At 34.7% G+C, this 12,653-nt stretch overlaps 1 protein-coding gene across 2 annotated transcripts; it reads right to left on the bottom strand.

Annotated features, from left to right (window-relative positions):
* Positions 1–199: 199 nt before the first annotated feature.
* Positions 200–6,323, bottom strand: LOC133191792 (uncharacterized). Of its 2 annotated transcripts, none has more exons than XM_061327527.1 (6): positions 5,901–6,323; positions 3,452–3,710; positions 2,608–2,829; positions 2,322–2,395; positions 1,863–1,941; positions 200–438 (listed from the first exon to the last, which is right to left on the bottom strand). In XM_061327527.1, exons 2-6 carry the CDS (start codon positions 3,672–3,674, stop codon positions 203–205), a joined length of 834 nt encoding a protein of 277 aa, XP_061183511.1. In that variant the 5' UTR covers positions 3,675–3,710; positions 5,901–6,323; the 3' UTR covers positions 200–202. The 2 variants fall into 2 exon arrangements, with proteins under 2 accessions (XP_061183511.1, XP_061183512.1); XM_061327528.1 differs by lacking the exon at positions 5,901–6,323 and adding an exon at positions 5,233–5,553.
* Between the last annotated feature and the right edge of the window lie 6,330 nt (positions 6,324–12,653).

Genomic DNA, 12,653 nt, shown 5'->3' on the forward strand with positions numbered 1-12,653 from the left:
TTCTTTTTGGAGGATGAGGATACTGGTTTAGAACTGCATGAATTCTCCATGTAGTTATTAATGCAAATATTGGATTCAAATGTAATAAATATCCATGTAATGCATGTTTGTGATCAAGCCAAATGTAATCAGAATAGAAACATGCCAATCCAAAATATAAGCTTAGGATTTGTCCGGATATCGTACTCCATACGTACGTAGATCAGTCTGCTTGAGCTGCCTTGGAAGAGAAACAGGACAACATTTTCCTGAGGGAGTTTTTCTTTTGGACTTTGACTTTTCCTTTGGGAATTTCTTGTTTATTGTCTTTGCTGGGAGATTCGTGGTTCTCTGTGTGAACAGTGATTTCTTCATTGTGAACACTGTTTGGAGAACTTGGTTCAGGTTTGAAGGGGGACTTTTCTTCAGGTTTTGAGGGGGTATTTTCTTCTTCTTTGGCTGAAAAAAAGAGAATCATAATAAATACAGAAGATAAATCATGCAGTACTTTTTTTTTCAGCATCTCAATTGTTTTAAGGACATAGAAAAATAAAAAATATGATGATGCAGAAGTACTTCACAGTACAGATTAAGTTTTAAGTAACAATATTTTTTTTTATTCTAGTGGATTGTATAATAGCAGTATTTATTCTGTAACATTAGTAATTTTCTGCAAATAATAAATACTTTTGGTATTTTAATTACAAATATTGATGTATACTATATATCACAGAAACGATTCTTTAATCACTTTAAAGAAAGTTTTTTCCCTCTTCCCTTCAAATTATAAATAAATTTATATTCTTTTTATGATTGATTTTTTTCACGTTTTATACTTGATCTTCCTTTATCAAAAGCCACAGAATATTCCTGATCAATGCAGAACCACAGTCACTTACAGTACTGATATGAGAAATTCAATATAAAAAATCAAATGGCTCTCAAATCATTCACATCATTGTGGAGAAAAATACTGGTGTAATTGCCTGATTGCTAGAACTACCATTAACAACAAAAATCAATCAGCAGAGGTAATTTGGTTCCTGTATTTGTAGGTCAAATTTTAGTAGATTTCTGGGTTGTAGACGGGTTGGGGGTATCAAGTGTGATCCTTTTTTAATTCTATTTATTTAGGAGGGTTTTTTTGTTATTTTTGAATTACATGTACATGTATCTTTTTTTTTGTAAGTGAATAGGACTTGTTTGAAATAAGTTCTCATTCACAGGTTGATACTGAGCTAAAATCAATAGAAATCGAGTGATATACTGCGACAGAAATACTGAATGTTGGTGGTGGAATATTTTTTTTATCATGAACCAAAGAAAAAGAAAAAAAATTGTCCAAAATAAAAATGAAAAATGAAAAATAGTCAGTACAAATTTTTTCTAGTAATTTGATTTTGAAAATTGATGTATTGATTATATAGATCAAATGGAGAGCTTCTCATTAGCATTGTGGTTTTAAAAACAATGAGTAGGGTTGAAGTGTTTTGTTTTGTTTTTTTTGTTTTTGTTTTGTTTTGTTTTTTTTTAACCTTAAAATATATATCTTAAGGGAGAAATCCTTCTCAGTGGAAAATAAATGAAGTGCATGTAATAACCAAGTCAGCTTCATTCAGATAGAAGACACAAATTTAGTGTGCCTAAGTTCCTTGTTCATAAAAAAAGGCAAAGTAATAAACAAACTAAGGCTTCAGATTCAAGACCAGGATTTAAAATGCTGAAGACAACTGTGATGGTTTGGCACTTAGTAATTCCCTTTTTGTCACATAGAAAAACAAATGGGGAAGTAATGATGGGGTTGAGAGTGCAAGATGATGACAGTGAAATAAATCCATTCTGGGTATTGATTTTTCCCTGTCAAGGAGAGATTAATTAGGTACCTCTCTCTGATGTGAGAGAATCGTCAAATCCATTGATAATTCCTTCATTTGGCTTCTCCTTTTCCTTTGTTTTACCTCTCTGAAAAGAAGATAAGATAGAGTGTGTTTATGAAAACTAAGGATTCCTTTAATAAATGTTTATCAATGTCCACTTCACAATAAGTGTTTTGGATAAACTTTTTATGATTAAAATCAATATCCAAATGCCAAGGTGAAGATTAGACAAAACAGTTTATCATAAACACTAAATGTTAATAGAATGCAGATATTTCGTTTTCATGTACACTGCTACCGGTTACCAAGAAGAAAAAATTCTTGTAAATTTTTTTTATGGCTCAAGGATTCAATGTTCTATTGCCTCCCATGAGGAAGGAAGTACATATTCAAAAAAATTTTATGTATATCAAAATCTCACTTATTGTTGTAATCATATTCACAGCCTTCTCAAGTTTGAACTACCTTGAAGATCCTATTGAGAACTTTTGAAACAGGTCCTTGCTTTGGACTTGATACTTTGGGTTTAGCTGCCTTTGCTGCAGTAAAAATGATAAAGTATACATAATTTTTCATCTAATAAAAACTGATTAAATTTTGCAGTAGAATCTTGTTAAATTCAGTATGTGTGTTAAGTCATAATTAGTGTTGGGAAACACCCAAAGTAATTGAATTATTCTTATCTAGCACTTAGGGAAATATCTAATATTTATGGACAAAAAATTTCAAACTGTTTGTAAATTTCCCTTACGTGTTGAGTCTTTTTCACATGTATTACTGATGGGTTCAGTCTCAGAAGGCGTCTGCAAGTTAGCACCAACAGCTGATTTATCAAGGGTGTCGTCTGCTCTTATACTCGCATTCTGGCGTTCTTTTTCGATCTGATCACTGGCGTCTTTTATAATTCCGATGATGTAATCTTCCACCGACTGCAGAGTTCCATCGGGTAAACGTAATTTCACTGAATTTGTGTCTGAAATTAAAAAAATGAATAAAGATATACAGAACTAGAACACCCCCCCAAAAATTTCGATGTTGTCTGTTTACATTCATGGAAATCAAATACATGTATTCAAAACAGGACGGGTGTATACATTTCATTTATTCTGAACAATGATATCATCTGCAGGGGAAAAAATCGTTAGCTCATTAAATGTTTGACATTATCACCACTGTGTTATCCCTTTTTGCTAAACATTACACTAGGTACTGCAGATCCCATTTTGACCATGAATGGCTATCTTTTCCATATGGATTTCAATGTTGCTGTTCGGGGTCTATTAACTCTGAACGCATTCCCCACCCTCTGAGTAATCAACGGCATTGAAAGCTTTAACACACTCTTCAAGAATCTATTTACGTGTTTTACATAACTATTATTTATCATATCTAACAAACTGTTTAGTTTATTTGACTGGAAGTTGTGACATTTTTATCTCATCGACTCTATTTAAACATTAGATGAATTGTTGCAGAAGTTAATGGAAATTGAGAGGGAGAGAAACATGTTATATTACTTTCATTATTAAGGGCTTAAATCTTACATTTTTCAGTCATTTATTTATTTTGAAAATATGTAATTGATCGAATTTTACCTAGAGAGTTTGTCGAAGCTTCCTCCATTTCTTTTGGGAATTCTGATTCGCTGCTGGCCAACCTGTCTTCCTGGGCGTCCGCGCTGGCAAGAGACATTCCACTTTTATCTAAAATTCCTTTTTCTCGTTGTTCTTTCTCGATAATTTTCCTCGCTGCTTCAATAATAAGAGATACGTACTCCGTTATCCCGATCGTTTGTCCATTATGTGTTACCATCGCCATGATTTCATCCGAAAACGTCAGAGGGACCCGTTTCCACTTAAAAAAAAAAGAAAGAAAAAAATTATTATGTTCGTCCTCTGTCAGTTCATTGCTGAAAGCCTCCTCCTATAAAATTCTATACGTTTGTCAACGGACGTGACCAGGTTTGATTTACATGGCTCTATGCCTGCAGCTAAACAAAATAATTCTCTTGTGTACCAGGGAAAGGGTCGTAGTAGATATGGAAACGACAGGGTTTTTTCTTTTACTATTTTTAATCTTTCGTGAGATACTTCATTACTAAATTGCGTTCTTTATGAAAAATAAATAAATACGAAGTCATTACCACTGTAAATGGGTTTTGGGATGAGAAGAATAGTTCTTTTGCACGAAATACGTTTATTGATCTTTCATGAAGTTTAATTTTTCCCCCTTCGATGTAAGGGTTTATCTTGTCATGTATTCTGGCAACGTTATACAGTATGACTCTCTCTCTCTCTCAAAAACTACAGAAAAAATAAATTTGTACACTTAAATTATTTTTCGGATCCATCTCCCTAAGATTAATCTCAAAGACATTACATGTGATGGGTCAGTCAAGATATGCTGTACTTCATTTGTCATTCATGTGCTTTAGGAACTGAAGTATACAGTGGCCAGAATGATATATTATTGTGACCCCGATTTATTTAAGTTCATGCTGTCAACAAGAAGAAAGGCAAAAGGAAAAATAAATTTTAAAAAACCTTGATCTACGGACGAATATTGCTCACGATTTGCATTGCTATTTCAGACATTTTTCTTGTGTGAAACTTTTCCTTGTCGACGAGTATTATTATAAATAAATAATCCTACTGTAAGTCATTTCTCGGATAACTTCAGGAAAAAAAGGGAAATCTTGTATGAGTATATTATTTGAGAAAATTTTGAGTTATCTCGTAATCGGTTCAAAGGCATAAGAGGCACCACTAATTACCGTATGTAGATGACAAGTCTAAGGGGAGACAAAACTCTGCAAAAAGACACAATGTCATTTCCAGACGACAATTATTTCTCTTTAAATTGACCCTGAACCTAAAGGCAGGCACCAAATGAATAATTACTATTGATTAGACGACACAACGAATGGTATATTCTTGTTCCGTAATATGGCCAGTTCAAATTAAGCTAGTTGTAAGAATGGCTCATCAGATAAGTCGTTAAACTCAATTTATAGCTAGATTGTGGACCATGCCTCCTCCGTGAAGGGGGTGTCCCTGAAGAGGATTCGTGGTATGTCATAAATCTGATCAAATAGACAGAGGGTTAATTACGGTCTCCTATCATTAAGTTGTGTTTAGATAGTCTACGTCAATTCATTGTTGTTGAGATAAGTCCAAGAAGATGAGAGTAGAATTGCGTTATGAGTTCTTGATATTACACCAAAAAGAAAGGAGCATTGAAAACTATATTGTTTACAAATCTATTAATTTTTCCTCGTTTTCCCCCGTCGAAAATATGTTCACTGTGTAAGAAGCAACCTTGAACAACCACTATTTTTATCAGTGCAATTTTTTAACCACTAAAGAAATTAACGTACCTTATAATGTTTTCTCAATACATGACTGGAGCAGTATCGAAGAAAAAGGGTTAGTGGATGAAAATATCTTTTGACTAATTTGAGAGCTTTTAGATATACACAGCTCAAAAAAAAAATCCGTCTGTAACACAATGTGTCTTTGTAACATTTCACATGCTCCGAGAACCCTTAGAATATTATATTTTTATACAAAGTGCTCATCAGTCAGCCACACTAAACATTAACTTCGACATCCTTATTCAAGTATTCCAACACCCACAGTCGTCTTTACACACATTTCGTAAATATTTTAGTTTTTTCCTGAGTAATATTTCCCTCAAGTGAATGTTATACCGCCCGCATCGTGCGAGCGTCAGTAGCTTTGATTAGCCACTTCACGTTTTGATATGAAGATTTTTTTTTTAAAAAGTCCTGATGTGTTATAACACTTATATAAGCATGCTATAAAAAGATTTCTTATTTCTTATCCTTGAATTATGCATTGTCGATCACACGTGTGCCATACCAGATTTTTATACAGGAGAAAGACTCCTATTTCTTTTCGTATAAACAAAACAAACAGCTGAAGACCCAGAACACCTTGTATATTGTTAATATAAACCAGCTCTGAGTATAACAATTCCTTTCCTGCTTGTAAAGAGAAAAGTAGGTATTAAATTAGTACTTACATGTGCTCTTAAATGTGAATGTATGATTAAAACTCCCCTTGCAATCAATGGTTACCCGAAACGGTGCAGATCTAATGAATGAATGCACAGCTTTTAAATATGTCCAATAATTATATCGGCGATTTAACACCCCTTAATCCATCTCCTCTACTGAGTAGCCACGTGACCGGTAAATCAGGAATCATCGCCTTTTCTCTGCAATTTTCATATCCAGAAATCTCTAATGTTTTAATGTTTTTTGGATATCCTTTGGATAAGAAAGTCCTCGGGGTTTTTCCTTAGGGTATGGACAAAGTGCTATGATACTTTAAACTACAACATAAAAAATCGATGAACATGATAAGCCAGGTGTTATTATTGAGGAAGAAATTTATATGTCATTACTGCATAGTATTCAATAGAGAGGAATCCGTGTATAGTCGGCCTTTGGACTCCAAATCCTGCCATATAGAAGCCTATTATATAAACACATACCGATATTATTCCAAAGCCAAATACATTTAAAATTAAAAACATAATTCACGTATTTCTTGAATCTCGTGAATGACGATGATTAAACTGTTTGGCTGAATTAGATTTAATTCAGGAATGATAACTGTTTCCCCCCTTTGTAATGATTTTTTTTAAATCGCGGTAAAACGGTGTAAAAAGCAAGACAAATGATTAATGTAGTTAACATTCACATATAAATTAAGGGCGCTCTGGCGAAATTGCATGTGTATAATTTACCAAAAGGGGGAAGTACGTGGTACACTGTACTTGTAAATGAACAAAATAAATATGAATGCACATTAGAAAGAACAATCCAAATTAACCCAGTTGATATTAGTGTGCTAAGAAAAAATTGCTTTTTATTATATTAACCAAGACGTAGACTCTACATGCAGTAAAATAACCCAAAAGACCTGATCCTTCCATATATATGCATGTACTAAGATCCAAGTCTCCTAAGACAACATTTCCAAGGGTTCAGTCTAGTGCGAGGTTGGACAAGGGGGTGCATTCTCTACTCCTTACTCTCCTTCCCTACTATCTAATATCTCAAATATTTCATAAAATAGTTTTCAGAGGATTCCTTAGTTCTCTCTGCGTCTTTACAATAAAACAGCATGGCCGTAGGAACCGGGGGGGGGGGGGCACGGGGGGCCGTGCCCCCCCAATAATTTTGCCGATATATAGAATACTATAGAAAACATAGCTACTACATGCTTGTGCCCCCTCAATAATAACGTCTGGTGACCTTTTTTTTTTTTCTTTTTTTTTTTTTTGCTTGTCAAGGAATTTTGGTAGTCGATAATGCCCCCTCAACTGAAAATGTATGGTTGTGGCCCCTCAAAGTGAAATTACTTCCTACGGGCCTGAACAGTGTTGACTTTTAAACTTAAACAGACCCCTATTACAGCTAAAAATGACCTCTACTGAATTTTAGGTCAAAGGTCACGGTTACAAACTTGTATGATTTCAATTTGTTTCCGAAAAATATCTCACATAAAATTGTGTCGTTAAGTGGGGGCCAAAATTTCCCCGAATTAGTTTTTTTAAGACCAGGGCTGCGTTCAATATCGTAGCGGCTAACCTAACAGCTAGGTGGTAGATATCTATCTATAGAATGTACAGCTAGCCTACCCGCTAAGTGTTAGATTTCGGATAAAAAAGATATCAGTAAGAACTTATTTTTGTAACAAAGAGTTTATTTCAAGCAAAAATATATGTGTAAATTTACATTTAATTCGATGAGATGTAGAAAACAACCCCTTTTTTGTTAAAATTCTGTGTTCTGCGAACTGTTAACTAAGGAGGCCATCTTGTATATGGTACTTAGCATCAAACATTTATGCTAACTCCCCCTACGTCGCAACTAGGCTAGCATATAGTTCAAAATCGCAGCTTTATGTAGAGGCTACGTAGCCGCTATACACTTTTGAACGCACCCCTGGATAGTTGTTACTAAATTTATACAAAGGAAGTACAGATCTAAGTTTCGTTTTTCACTTCATCGGGAATAATAATTTTGTGTTGTCATGACTTTTGCGTTAAAATATATGCTTTTGAAATTATTTCAACTCTGTTTCAAGGTCAAACTTTATTATAATTTAAAGATTTTATTTGATTTTCGCTGACATTCCATGCGTCAGTCGTACACAAGATAGAACGAAGAATTTTCTTGAATTAAATACAACCCAATTTATTATGCATGGATAAATAAAGAAGAAATCTGCAGCCGAGATAAGAGACCTGGCTTTTGCGCGAGAAATGTTCGCTAGAGGTCATTCTGATTTGGTTTGCCAAGAGTTACAAATTTCCATGTCTTTTTCAACACCTTAAAAATAAACAGCCACCCTAAGGTCATTCATTCAGTGTCATTAAGTTTGACTCACTCTCTCTCTCTCTCTCCAAGTGACAGGCATTTCTGGCTTATGAAATGCAAGAACTAAAACCGTATCAGTAACTTAATTCTTTCGGGAAAATGAGAAGGGGGAAGAAATTTATTCTTGGGGGAAGGCGAAATTTATTCTGGAAACGTTAATTTCTTATGCAAAAGTAACACAAACCTTGCATGCGCAGATCTAGGGGATATGAAAGGAGCCCCCCCCCCCCTCCACTGAAATTCTTTCTCAGTATTTAGCCTGCTACCAGATTTAAATGGAATGTATCTAATATTATCAATAAATTTACTTGGCGCATTGGATATGATGAATTAAATAAGCGGAACTGCTTCTACATGTACATGTATATTATTATACCCCCCGCAAACGAAGTTTAGGGGGGTATATTGGAATCACCATGTCCGTCTGTTTGTCCGTCTTTCTGCTCTAAAGTCACAACGTAAGGAGTTGATCCTTACGTCACGGGTTCGAATCCCACTATGGGACGTGGAGACTGGTCCTTCGGAGCAAACCGTATTTATAAACCGAGGTCCCGTGTCGCAGTAGGTACTAGGACGAAAAAGATCCCTCACTGCTCTATGCCCCTGAGTGCGAGTATAAGTCCAAATTTGCAGCCCTCCACCAGTAAATGGTGGCGTCTCCATATGAGTTAACAATTCTCGAAAGGGCGTTAAACAACAAACAATTAAAAAACATCTACTACTGAGCTGACCTTCAGCCCTTGGTGTCTTCTGTTCATCTAGCATTTTTCTAGCATATTTTGGATAGGACAGGTAATCTTCAAAATATTATCGTCTTTTGACTTCCTCTGACAGCCAGCGATAGACTAACAAATGGTATGTATTGTTATGGAAGCTCGCACGTGTATACGTGTCAATTGCTATTATTGCGAGGGAATAGTCGAAGTACAAGTATTTTCGATAAAACAGAATACACTGCTTTTGTGACAATATGCATTTTGATGGGTCTTCTTGTTGATGCCTGAGTTCGTGAACAGATCGACATCGAACAGGAAACTGTAATGTTGATCCAGGCGATGTAAAAATAATAAAAAAAAGACTATGTTAATCTGTGATAGTGAAGCATAATATTTCCTCTGTTCTTGACTGAAATACGGGAATAAACGAAGGTAATTGTACAACGGTGCATTTACCATAAAGTGGTGTCACTGCCCCAACATCGAAATCGGAAATCTATACAGCCGGATTACGGTTGAGGCAAGAGAGAAAGGGACAAAGTGAAGTAATTTATTCAGGAATGCATGTTTTCATCTCTCAGGTGGATTATGCGGATGTTTATAAACCGAATTCATACATGGCATTTAACGCCATTTCAAATTTCTCTATGTTAAGCACCGTCATTTGAACATCCCAACAAATCAAACTGAACGATCCGGAGAATTTAATCTATACATATACTACTATTATTTTACATCCAACTAATCCTTTCCTCGAGATAAAGACAATAAAAGAAAACTATACACTTTTTTATTATTTTTTATGAATGATAATATGACGCTAAACGGAGAAAAAAATGGAATGGCCTAATTATAATATTTCAACTTTCGGTGTAACATTTGAAAATGATTTGAGGGTTCATTTTCACCGAATTTTGAGCTTGATCCTGCAATTGAAATTACTACTCGCATTATTATGCAGATAAAATGTGTTTACACTAAAGGACATACGCAACGTAGTTTGAACTTTATTGTCCTTTTCCCTGGAGTTGAAGAGTTTCGATACTTAAAGGAACAGTGTGCTACATTTAAATGTCTATATATGATGTTGTACACTTCTTCTAAATCAAGTTTGGATAAACAAAACATCTAGAATATATGTTCAATAATTTTTGTATATTTTTCTTTGAATTATACAAGAATTTTCATCAATTGATATCTTTTCAAAAACTCTGGTAATGCATGCTGATTTTTTGTCTATGAATATCTGATGGCACTATAATATTAAATTAAGAATATCTTGAAAAATTATCAGTGGGTAAGGTACTTTGCGTATGTCCTTAACATTCTGATTGTATACACAAGTCATCCGAAGGAGCACACGGCGGTTGTGACCGGTCGACACAGGATGCTTACTCCTCCATGGCACCTGGTCCCACCTCTGGTGTTTTAGAGGTCCGTGTTAGCTCTGCTCCCAATTTGTACTGTTTCAATGGACTTTTGAGCTTGATTATTGTTCGTTATTTTCATATTTCATAGATGAGTTACAATGTGATATTGTAAATAAATTTCTATCAACAATGGAATTGATGCACAGAATGGTTCAATAGAAGGGAGCAATAATTCAATTAATGTGCAGAATAGTCGATTTATTGCTCTCTTCAATTCCATTATCTCGCCTGTCAATTCAATTAATGCGCGCAAAAATTGAATCATTGCTCTCTTCAGTTGAGTTAATGATATCGTTTTTTTTTCAATTATGCGCGGAGCAAATTTTTTTTTTTAAGAAAGAGTCAGCTATTTAATTTAATTGAATTCAAAGAATTGATGCACGCACTAATTCCTCTGACAAAATCGTTGTTAAATATTTAGATATGGTTTAATTGAACTACAACTATCAACACATTATGTATACCGATGTCTAAATTAATTTTTGCGAGCAATAATTCCACAATATCGTTGAGTTCAACAATTGAATTGAGGTGCACATCAAATGAATTGTTGCGCGCAACAATTGAATTTATGAGAGCAATAATTGAATTAATGCGGGCTTCAGATCAATGATTACTCATATTTCATAATGGCGCCGATTCTGACATGTTCCTGGTACGTCAAATATCAAAATCGAATAAAAACGCCTGGAAAATGTCAGATATTTCGGACTAGTGTATTTAGTGTGTACACCCTCCTTTCTTGATACTTTTTCGCTAAAAACTATACAGAGTTTACCGTAATTTTAAGCAGACTCACAAGTGTTTCTATTTGTTTTACATATTACATTGCATGTATATCCCGATGACAGCGATCTTACCAAAAATAGCTTAAGGTTCATCGACTTCCAATAAGCGAGATAACCCCACTGCATCCTTCCTACGTCAGGGGCTTCTGAGTCTACTCGTGGACCTGGAACCCCTGACAAACTTTATTTGCTATTTTACGGGCGTGCTTCTCTCATTACGAAGCGTGGAAAACGTCAGATATTTCGGATTAGTGTATTTAGTGTGTACAGCCTCTTTCTTAATACTTTTTTTGCTGGAAATACGTATACAGAATGTACCGTAATTTTAAGCAAACTCACAAGGGTTTTACATTACACGTATGTCCTGCACCAGAAATGAGAAAAACAATCAAGATTTGTAATTAATATTCACATAAAGACTTACCACAGTAAGCCCGCAAAATATCGTATGAAGTTTGTTAGGGGTCCCATGTCCACGAGTGCAGGACCCCTGACGTTGTTTTATATAGGAATACATAGGAAAATTCTTTTAAAAATCTTGCAGTTTAGATTCAATTTTTGTTCAAACCATGATCCCCGGGGAAGGGTGTGGCCATAATAGGGGATAAAAGTTTTACACGGGAATAAATAGGGAAAAAAAATCGTTGAAATTAACTTCTCAAGAACAGCAATGCCATGATTAGTCATATTGATATGGAAGCATCCCCAGGTAGTGTAGATTCAAGTTTGATCAAATCATGACCCCTGGGGTAGGGTGGGGCCACAATGATCAAAGTTTTATAGAGGAATATATAGGAAAAGAACAAGGCCATTTTGACTAAGTTGGCCCATGGGCTTCTTGTTATACAAGTGAACAGAAAGAACAAATCGTGAAAATTGAGACAATCGTACAGATAGATTTTGTATTTTTGTTAAAATCATCATTTTTACCTTTAATCGAACCTTATTTTTCACAAAGGACTGAATAAATTAAATTGATCGAACCTCACAAATATATTTGCCGGTCTCGAACCGACGGATGAAGCTAAAGTCGAAAACTGGAACATTTACCTAAAATAATTTTTAGCTCACCTGGGCTGATAATTCTGGCGTCTAAAATCTACAATACCTCAGGATGCTTCCACATAAGCTTCAGCTTTGCTGGCTCAGTGGTTCTTAAGAAGTTTTTAAAAAGGGTTTTCCTATATATTTCAATATAATTTAATTCTGATTGTAACGCGCCATTTGATTGGATAAAAAATTTACTTTATATCGTATAAATTAGGTTGCCTCTGCCACAATGACTTGCGTCAAAAAAGTATCGATCCGCCTGACGTTACATTTAAATTTTGTACAATTTGAAGTCATTTTTTAAGGGCAATAATCTTTTTTTCTAAAACTAAATGAATGAAAATTAAATTAAATTACAAGGAATGAAATTGATAGCTACCGCGGTTTATAAAGCGTAAACT

Source organism: Saccostrea echinata, unplaced genomic scaffold (genome assembly GCF_033153115.1).
Source record: "Saccostrea echinata isolate AGI-Se365-2 ecotype Australia unplaced genomic scaffold, CSIRO_AGI_Sech_v1 ptg000024l, whole genome shotgun sequence".
NCBI classification, from domain to species: Eukaryota; Metazoa; Mollusca; class Bivalvia; order Ostreida; family Ostreidae; genus Saccostrea; species Saccostrea echinata.